The 10,315-nt window shown below is 45.4% G+C and overlaps 1 protein-coding gene across 1 annotated transcript; it reads left to right on the forward strand.

Annotated features, from left to right (window-relative positions):
• The first annotated feature begins 436 nt into the window (after window positions 1-436).
• Window positions 437-3,524, forward strand: LOC149357037 (THAP domain-containing protein 1-like). The gene is made up of 4 exons (XM_089577868.1): window positions 437-715; window positions 1,616-1,780; window positions 2,415-2,514; window positions 3,105-3,524. Exons 1-4 carry the CDS (start codon window positions 576-578, stop codon window positions 3,270-3,272), a joined length of 573 nt encoding a protein of 190 aa, XP_089433994.1. The 5' UTR covers window positions 437-575; the 3' UTR covers window positions 3,273-3,524.
• Window positions 3,525-10,315: the final 6,791 nt, after the last annotated feature.

A 10,315-nucleotide genomic window follows, 5' to 3' on the forward strand; every position in this document is an offset into this window, starting at 1 on the left:
TTATGGCCGGCCGGCAGGAAGGAATAAGAGTGCATGGGAATTGGAACTGCATGCTAGCCGCACACCTAATGCTTGATATTGAACAAAAAGTTTCTTTGCGGTGGAGCACTAAGACGGAATTCGATATAAGCACGAGCGCGTTCTAAGCGCCGGCACAATTAACTTGAATGTCAAACTAAATGTCATTAAAACGCGTCAATGTTATCGCTTTGATAACGTAAATACTTCCTGCAACACAGCCACGCAGCGGAAGTATGCTCGACAATGTTTTTTTAGCGCCCGAAGCGCGGCTACATGCAGGCGCGGCCGCGGAACTGCCGCAGCCCCGCAGTCCCCAAAGAAACGCCCGCACCGCGGCGCGCCAGTCGGTGCAAAATGGCCGCGCCCAGGAGAGGCTCAAAAATCTGGTCTATACGCCGTGAGCAAACCGCCGGTAGCGCCGCCTGTCGCCAACACCGCGAAGTGTAGACGGGCTCGGTCGGCCGCTGTTCCCGCCAGCGTCTATGCATGTCCACACTCGTGCGGTCGTGCAGGGTGTTCTTGATTGTAATTAACGCTGCTGTCAGCCTTCAGCGATGTCGAGAAACAACTGCTGCGTAGTTGGCTGCTCGAATACCTACAAAAACTCGCCAGGAACGCACTTCTATAAGTTTCCGGTCCTGCCTCACGAGCAAGAGCGACGGCGGCGATGGATCGCGGCTGTACGACGCAGAAGGTGAGAAACCGTGCTATGCTTCAGCGTTCGATCGTTTTTCTTTTCTTTTTTGTCTTGCTTGAAGCGCTGGACCTTTAGCGAACGCTTCCCCGTTTAAACTTCGCCTCGTCAACAGTTAAAATCGCTAGCGAAGCTGTGATGTGCTCATTGCGCTTAGATGGTTTGGACAAAATGCTCCATGTTAAAAACAAGGTCGCGGTGCCTTTCAAGAATTAAGCATCAACGTGACACCTGTGGGCATTAAAAACTTTCGATAGGGCGTACAACATTTGTGTTGAATGCTTTTAGCATGACTTCGCGGTAACAGTAACCGCCTGAACTTCGAAACATTTGTTCTGCGGTGAATGCGTAATCTCTCTACCCCGGCTGTGTTACGCGTTGTGGTCACAGTGAAAGAAGTTGTAAACTCTGTGAGACCGTCGTTTTTTATTAACCCTTGTAGTAGTTCTAGCATGCGTGGTTCTCTTTTTTGCATGATATGAATTAATGTTTTCATGCTGCTTTATTGCGGTTTTGTTTCGCCTCTGAAAGCCGCCGCGGTGGCTCTATGGTTTAGATGCTCGGCTGCTGACTCGAAAGACCTGGGTTCGATCCTAGCCGCGAAAGAAATGCTTAGGTGCCCGTTTTCTATGCGATGTTAGTGCACGTTAAAGAACCCCAAATGGTTGAAATTATCCAGAGTGTTTCACTGCGGAGTCGCTCACAGCCTGAGTTTTTTGTGATGTTAAACTCGATAAACCATCTCTACTTTGAAAAAAAAAATCAATTTAACATGTGATTTACCAGTAATATTTATTGCCTGGCTTTGCATTTCATTTCACTCTGTTAATATTGTGTCATGTGCCCTTTCAACTAATTGCTTAGTTCATGCACCTTCCTGTTATCTAATGTATCTTGTAGAGAGGATGGCAGCCCATGGGAGCCTACGAAAAACACCAGGATCTGCAGCAAACATTTTCTACACGGCGAGAGGTCAAATGATCCGAGAAGTCCTGCATACATTCCCAGCATATTCCCAAGTGTGTACAGATGCCCAAAGCCTGGAAGTTCAAAGAGGTATCAAAGGTAAAAATAAACTTGACAATAGATATTTTCTGCTCCCTTATGGGAGACAACTCGGGTAGAGCTGCGGCGTCATAAATGTGCTTGTTTCTGGTATTTCCACAAAGGCATGGTATGCAGGAGTAAGTGTATGAAAATGAGACTAACTAAACCACCACTGTCATTTGATGGCACTGGTAGCTTACAATTGCTTGTTGCTTAATTTAAGACAAGTATTTTAATGACAAGATTATTTAGACTTTCTGGCTTCCACAAAATTGTGTTAAAGAACATAGGCGGTTAAAAATAACTGCTGGATCTCAAAGAACCTATACATACAATCCCTGTCTAGGAGGCAGTACCCGCCAAGATTGTAAATTATTTTACATTCATTTCATCCTCTGCTTTACGTTACTATCAAAGAAATTTCTTGGCGATGTGATGAGGGAATAGGAACTTAATTGCACTTCGTGGTCTGTGTTCAGCTCAGAGGCCTATTTTATCATGCAGGCAGAGGCACAAGGTAAGAAAGGCACAATTTGTGCATACAGAAGAGTGTCCCATGTACTGTGCATAGCTATTTATATCAGAACTGCTGTTCCTTGGGGAAAGGCCATTACTATATAAGAGTGGACTTTATGTTTTGTTATGGTTGCAGGTTGCGTGCACGTGAGCAAAAGGAGGACAGCGTTCCTTCGGATAGCCCACCACTTGAGGATGCCATGGATGACTGCAGTATGGAGGTGGAAAAGAGAAGTGTAAATACAATTTCTTTCATAGCTGCAAATGGATGTTTATCTTTAAATGTCAAGAAACGGCAAGAGTCTGTATATGAATTGCCCTTTGTCATTAGTGAGAAAAGCCATTATTACTGCTACACCACAGCTGTCACTCATGCACCTGAGAGACTAATTTTTTAACCGGTTTCACTGCCGGGCTGCTCTACTGATGCACCTTTGTAGCAGTAATTTCTTGCTGCATCAGAAAACTTTATGCATGAAACAAATGACAATTTTGATGCTGCGTCACTCAATGCTAAATATGAGAAATTGACAGCTGGCGTTCAAGCATTAAGTAATAAGTCTCGCTAAGAACTGATAAAAGTGACGACAAGTATAGCAGGCCTGTAGTCTTCTGTGCTGATTACTTGACTCCATGTTATTCACATTATGTGATGAACATAAAATCATTTGATTCTTATTTTTGCTGCTGTCACACTGCACCATGGCTGGGGTGCCACACGATGGCATAGGGAACTGCGTTGCTGTGATTTGGTTGACTTGCATTTAAGTGGCTCATTACAGAGGTTTTAAAATAACAAGGGTTCCACATTTTATACATTGTACAGATCGGATTGCAAACAGACCCTTGTGCATGGAAAACAGAACTTGACATGCCAAGCCTGTTCTTTTGCTGCATGCAAGACTGCAATGCTGAGACGCAAGTAAGTGACTGGTTGTTTATGATTGTTGCACACTTCATGATTCTATTTCTGTGCGCGAAAGGTGTGGATTGAAGAGATTTAATTTCAGGCAAAAACAAGTTGCCACATGCACAGAAATTTAAAATTAAGGGCGGCCATATCCCATGGTTTTCATATCTTACTCACCATTTTCTTGACCCGAATTTGTATTCTTTGTTTTCTATTTGTATTCCTTCTGTTTCAATTTCCTAATTTCATGGACATATCTACCGTATGTCTGTTGATTCTGCATGCTAGAGGCACACAATTTATTTTTCTTGTTTTTGAAGAATTGTGAAAATTAACAAATGAATTGAATTTCCATTAGGCCGTCCTTCCTATGAAGAAGAACACCAAGGATGCTTCCTGGGGCACAACAACAGAGCTAAAAGACACTGCATGTGACCCGATGAATGTAGTGGTGTCAAACTCGAACACTGCAAATTTTCAAGGCTATGAGACACTTGCAGCTTGTAGCGAAGACAAGGCTGCAGACATACTGAAATCGATTGGAGGCGTTTCAGTCCCAGTCTTTGAAAAGCTACGAGGAATAGTTATTGAATCTTTTAAAGCACACAGATCTGAGGAGATAATTAGTGCTTCAAACAAACTTCTCCTGTTTTTAATGAAGCTAAAACTAAATCTATCATACTGTTATCTGGCTGTATTATTTGGTGTTCACAGGACCACCTGTTCTAGGTATTTCTTTTCCGTGCTGAATGTTTTGCACGAAAAGTTGAGGCCCCTTATATATTGGCCCTCACGATCGACTAATCAGATGATGATGCCAGAAAGCTTTAAGCCGCATTTTGCAGACTGTCAGGTCATTATTGACTGCACAGAGGTTGCTTGTGCGGCACCAAGCACTGTGCATGAACGCGTTCTAATGTATTCAAATTATAAAGGGTGCTTTACTGTCAAGTTTTTAGTAGGCATCACACCAAGCGGCATCATAAGCTTTCTTTCAAGGCCTTATGGTGGTCGTGCCACAGATTCATTTATCACCACAGACTGTGGAATTTTGCACCTTTTAAAACCTGGAGATCTTGTGCTGGCTGATAAAGGGTTTCCTCAGATAAGAAGCATGCTGGCAGAGCATGGTGTAAAATTCCAAATGCCAGTTTTTGCCCGCCCTAATCAGCCATTTACCCGAGAAGAGGTGAATACCACATACACTGTTGCAAGTGCTCGAATTCATGTAGAGAGGTCCATCCAACGGATAAAAATATACAGAATTTTGTCTGATAAGCTTTCCTCGGACCTTGTTCCTCATGTCGGAAAAATAATAGACATGTGCGGGGTGCTTGCGAATCTGCAAAAGCCAATTCTGAAAGCAAAGGACCATGCCTGAAAGTAAATGCATTTTGGATCGTGTAAGGTCTATTGCTGGTTCACAAAATCATGCAGCATTAAGAGAGATTGTTTTAGTCATACCATGTAACAGTTGTGTTGAAAGTGAGACAGAATGCATGCTTATGTCGGTTTGATTTGAGAAATAAAGTTTATTGTTCTTATTTCTCAGTTTGATGTGATGATTTAGTAATTGCTGGGAGGAAATGCTTGAAGTAGAATGCCTGCAACCGTGGAACAGATGTGGCAATAAAATTCTCATCCACATGAACTTCAATGAGAATTTGCTGCTTCTTCGAGTAAACATAAAAGAAGCACTTCTGCATGCCAAGAACATACAGGGAAATCTGAATCTGCGTGTAATACTGGTGCGTCTTTTTCACTTCCAGCCTGCAGTCTTTAAATACTAAGTAAGGTACGTTACAGGATTGTTCGCTGAACTCTACAATATTTTTGTCCTTACATGTGTAAGGACATTTCACTTCAAGTAGGGCCTGCACCGGTTCTTGAGGTACAATGCCGTCAGGTGTGCAGCACAGCCACGGCTGTTCAAGCATCACTACAAGCCCACAAGTACGGACTTGAATGCACATGTCTTCTTCAAATGATCTCACAGCTTCAGCTTCCAAGGCACTTCCATATGCTGTGGCAGGGGACCAGAATCTTGTGTCTTTTAGAAACCCTTCGGCTACTGCAATGGGATCCCGTCTCGATTTTAGTATTGTGTGCGGCCGGCTACTTGCAGATATGCGAATGGCTCGCATACTTCTCCAATGAGCAAGATCTCTGCGTGGTTCCCTTGTTGTTGCTTCAGTATGAAGTATGTCATGAGGAGTAGCCACAACCTTTGACATATAAAATTCCATTTCAGAGTCTGTGTTTGTCCAGGTCTCAACTGACCGGTAAAGTGCTGAAGTGCGCATGTTTCCCTCTACAACTGGTGTAGGGTGCTGGGCCACTTCATCTCCTTCTGCTAAAATCTGAGGGGAGAGCTCGTTGCTGACTGCCGTGAGAAGTGCGCAGTTTTCACCCCAAAGGCCGTCAAGGAGAGCAGCCACTGTTGTCGCATCTTGAACAGGGGGGGCTGCTGGTGGCAGTGCAACCACCTCTTCCACTTGCTTCCCATAGAAGCTTTCCAGGCATGCTCCCTTTTGGTAAATTCCGAGGCTTTTTACAGAAGGTTTTCCCCACTTCCTCGGGTCATTTGTTTGAGAGCTGTGCTCTTTTGAGTTAACATATTGCACCACAGCTGCAATATGTTTACAGCGTCCTCCCTGTCCCGCCTTGCAAGTGCATTTTCCATCTTCTAGCAAGAAATCAGGCACCTGGGGGAAAAAAATAAAATGCGACTTGTGAAGCTGCCCTGTAGAAAGCTTGAATCGACTACTTTGTTTCACCAGCCCTCACAGCCTGAAGAAACTATTTTTGCAAATTCTATATTTTGGAAACTTTCTGTGCAAGTAATTTGAAGGGTAGAGAAACTGTTCCAGTAATCTGGCTGGAATGTGAAAAAGCAATGACAAGACGGTGCTACACAGATTAAGCAATGAAGTGATTAAGCAATTGCACAGATTGTGCACTTTAGACTAAGGGCGCTAGGCCAGGTGATAAATCTCGCCTCAACTATGCATTCGGGAGTGAGGGTGATATGAATAACAATGAGAGCGACACTAAAAACAAAATACTTATCAAATTTAAAAACTTTTTGCTACCGGTGGTGCAACTTTCCAGCTATTTGCTCGACTGATATCTCACTCGCGTGCTCTCTTGTAATCATCGAAACGCTCTTTTTTAACGACGGAACACGTGAAATTCGAGCTGTACGGGCAGTGGTAAAGTGCAAGAATAAAAACGTTCAGCCCTTACTGCCGCAGTCTAACCCGAGATGTTTTTTCACGCCCATCGTGCTGCTTTGCACACTCGCTGGCTTTTCGCGCGACCGCAACGTGCACGAGTCTCTGGCAGGTTGGACGGCACTCCCTCAAATTACTGTAACAATACGCGTCATGCAAGCGGAAAAAGCGAGTGCATTAATCAAAGCAAAAAACATTGACTGAAGCGGCAAGGAATGAATGCATTAGAGGGCGTACTCACAATGAGCTCCACTTCGTAGGCAAGCTTGTTGACGCTCGTCTGCGGCAGACATTTGGCGCGTATGTAGACGATGTCGTCCCAGACAGCCGTGAGGTCGGACACATGTCCACTATTATAAAGTGCTGTCCCCTTGCGCACACTCTCACCGGAGGGACCAGTTTAAAAACTGGTCCCTCCGTCAGCTGCGGGCGCGACGGAGCAAGGGAAAAACCGGCTGTGAGAATGTGGCCTTATACGGGACCAGCTATGTACTTACAATATGACGTGAAAAGGATATTGACCGCTACAAAACACAAGAAGAACTGCGCACTCAAGCCACAGTGGTCGCCATTTTGGCGTCGACGCAGCGCTACGAAAGGCTACAGTGCCTGTATAATCGAGATTATCCCCCCTCCTCCGGCATACATATGCTGAAGCTGGGCGCTGAGCAACAAAATGGCGCCCGTGACGTCACTTGAATACTTCCTACAGCCGGCAACCACTGCCGCGCAAGCTCCGCCCCATGCTTCGTGGAAGAAACTTTGATGCATTTCGTAACACGCAGCGATTATACACGAATATTTTCTAAACCTGGTGTCTATATGAACGGATGATCACTGATGACGAGAACAAAGAAAAACTGCAGGCTGCGCTAATCGCGGCTGTCAGAATCCACGGCCGCGTAGAGGACAATCACTAGCCTTTTTCTTGCTCCGAGCAACGAAGGAAAGATAACGCCGCCCGCACTCTAAGCTGATCATCGAGGCATCATATTCATGGAAATATTCGCAGGCGTTTCGAACTGGGCACCGCACTCATTGCAACACGCCTCATGCGCTAAGTTGAGATTTGATGCGAGAAAAAAAAAACATGATTCTCACGCACTGCAGGACTCCAGAAAATGACTTTTTCTTCCCTTTAAAAACTAATGCTGCATCGTCTTCTCCGTGGCTAGAAACTCGCCTTTGGCAACAACTGCAAACTTAAAAGGTTAAGGTTTACAGGGGTTAAACGTCCAAAAGCGACTCAGGCGATGAGGGACGCCGTAGTGGAGGGCTCCGGAAATTTCGACCGCCTGGGGTTCTCACACGTGCACTGACATCGCCCAGTACACGGGCCTGTAGAATTCCGCCTCTATCGAAATTCGGCCGCAGCGTCCGGAATCGAACCCGCGTCCTCCCGGTAAGCAGCCAATCGCCTTAACCACTGAGGTACCGCGGTGGCGTTGGTGGTGTCCGTATTCCTACCGTGGTGACTTTGCGGTCCCCATTGTGTTGCACAGCGCGCTGCTACAGCGGCGCAGGCCGAGGCGTATGCTCAGAGCACTTGCATGAGCGCTGCAAGATTGACAACAGTTTTTTTTCCTTTGTTTTGCAGAAAGCATGTTTGCACAGCGGGGGGGGGGGGTGAATAGTACTCCTTAGGCTAAGAATGTAATGCCTGTTTCACATGCGGGCGAAACCGCCAGTGAACCCTGACGCCTCGGCGCAAAAACCACTTCCGGGTCGTCGCAGCGGTGAGGTTCCAGGAAGTCGGAAATTTTCGCTGCCACGGCCGCTAGCAGTTGCATTGTAGAAGGTGGAAGGACGTTAACCGCAACGTCATGACGACAGTTCGACAGAATTGGTTAAAGGACTGCTTTGAGGAGCTTTCGCCGCTGCTTTGTTGAGTTGCAGCCAACAATATGCTGGGCGTTTCGGCGAATTTGAGACAGCGTTCTCTGAAACGTCCTGCTTATGCTTGGTTACAACCGAAAGAGCAACAACGTCGAGGAAGAGAGTAAGGACGAGTCACGCCTTCTCAAAACCTGTTCCTTCCCCCAAGAATGTGGCTGGAGTCGACTTCCGTCGCAGTCATGTAAACGCGGACAATGCTCGGTACTACAACCTTTTGAAGAACCCAGTAGAGACCACTTACAAGGAACTTGACGGTCGCGCGGATTGCGTTCTTGGTATCCGAGGTTCATGAAAAGTTGACTGCATTTTACAGCCAGGAATACTGACACCCACAGGGCCAGTTTCTATGGCCATAGAGTCGAGAGCCTCCAGATTCTTAATCGCTATCGCGAGGTAAAACTGGCGTTAATTTCTTACAAACGGCTCGTTGTGCGCGTCGGCTGCTTCAAAGGAGACTATATTGCGGCCCTTGCCAAGCTTCCGCAAGCGGTCATACTTTAAGCTCCTCGCCCAGGCCTTACGTGCCAACAATTAAGCGGGTTTAGGAACAGAATATTCGTTTTCCGGTTTTATTTTTTTCTGAATTCACGGGATGAAAATTGGGTAATATTTGCTGCCTTAAAATTTGGGTTATTCAGCAAAATATTTCATAATTCAGGCTTTATCGGGTCATGTTTTCCAGCAGAAGACAATCAGCTGTAAGCGCTCGTTTTTTCGCGAGACAAACTGCTCTGTTCTTCCGTACACTGTTTTGTCAGCAATACGGAAATGGTTTGCAGTGCAACCGGCTATTAACATGTCCTACAAAATCACATTTATTTTTAAATTCCACCGAACACCTATCTGTCTTTGCTTGTATACTGCGACAGTATTCCTTTATTGCAAATGCGATCAATTTAATAGCAGAAGAGCTTTGGAGCAGGACGCTATTTAGCGTGTGTAGTTTTGATACAGCGATGGTAATGAGACAGGAATTACCCGCGCTTTTGCTTCACACGAAACGTACTCGAACATGGCGTCAAATTATGCAGCAACATAAATAAAAAACTTTAAATGAAGTTTAAAATTACCACTTGACTGAAAACACCTCCCTGGATGTCTGTACAGCCGCCCTGATTTATGATTAATATGACGTATTAATATGACGCCCTGATTTATGACATATGATTAATATGTGAGACTGCATGACAAGCGACTTCTTTCTCTCTTTTTTTGCCTATTACTGGAGGCCAGCCTGGCGATGGAAAGTTATAAGAAAAAATAAAAGGAAAGAAATATAGCAGCACATTGAAACCATTGCCTGAATGACGATATACGGGGTTCCAACCAGCTCTTTAATCAGCCTTGAAGTGTCTCGACGGTATAAAAAGGCGTCGGTTGGAACCCCGTTTATCGCGATCCAGGCAATGGTTTCAATGTGCTGCTATATTTCTTTACTTTTATTTTTTTCTTATAACTTTCCATCGCCAGGCTGGCCTCCCCTAATAGGCAAAGAAAAGAGAAGGAAATCACGTCTCATTCAGTGTCACATATTAATCATGCGCATGCGCTCTACGACTTGGCGCGATCTTGGGAACTGATATTGTGGCAGGGCGTGTGTCCTCGTGCTCGGAACAGCGTAGCAGACGACGCTCTGCCTTCGTGCGCGTGCGCCAACTCTCGCCTTGTTGCACGCTTATTGCCGTTATAAGGCGCTGACCAGCAGTTCGGTAGACGCTCGCGCTATATTATTAAAAATTAGGGTGGCTGTACATGATGTCAATTATTATTCTTGCGACGATTTCAGCTTTGTCCACACGGAAACTAACTTTTACTAGGGCGCTTACTTTCGGGTAGAAATCGAGTTTAGCAAATTTACTCGGGGCGCAACATTCGAGAAAGATCTGGTATTACCCGAAGGCGAAGGAACATAGATATAACTAATCGCGCTGAAAGCATACACGGCAACTCGTGTCAGTCGGCGTCCTCGCAATCAGATTCTCGAAAGTCGGGCTGTGC

Source organism: Amblyomma mixtum, chromosome 3, assembly GCF_055824585.1.
Source record: "Amblyomma mixtum isolate Tamu chromosome 3, ASM5582458v1, whole genome shotgun sequence".
NCBI classification, from domain to species: domain Eukaryota; kingdom Metazoa; phylum Arthropoda; class Arachnida; order Ixodida; family Ixodidae; genus Amblyomma; species Amblyomma mixtum.

Excerpts from the sequence above, each read along its gene's own strand:
- LOC149357037 (XM_089577868.1), top strand. The coding sequence starts at position 576 with ATGTCGAGAAACAACTGCTGCGTAGTTGGCTGCTCGAATACCTACAAA. Across the intron at positions 716-1,615 it reads GCGGCTGTACGACGCAGAAG|AGAGGATGGCAGCCCATGGG; the intron begins GTGAGAAACCGT and ends TGTATCTTGTAG. Across the intron at positions 1,781-2,414 it reads AGTTCAAAGAGGTATCAAAG|GTTGCGTGCACGTGAGCAAA; the intron begins GTAAAAATAAAC and ends TTATGGTTGCAG.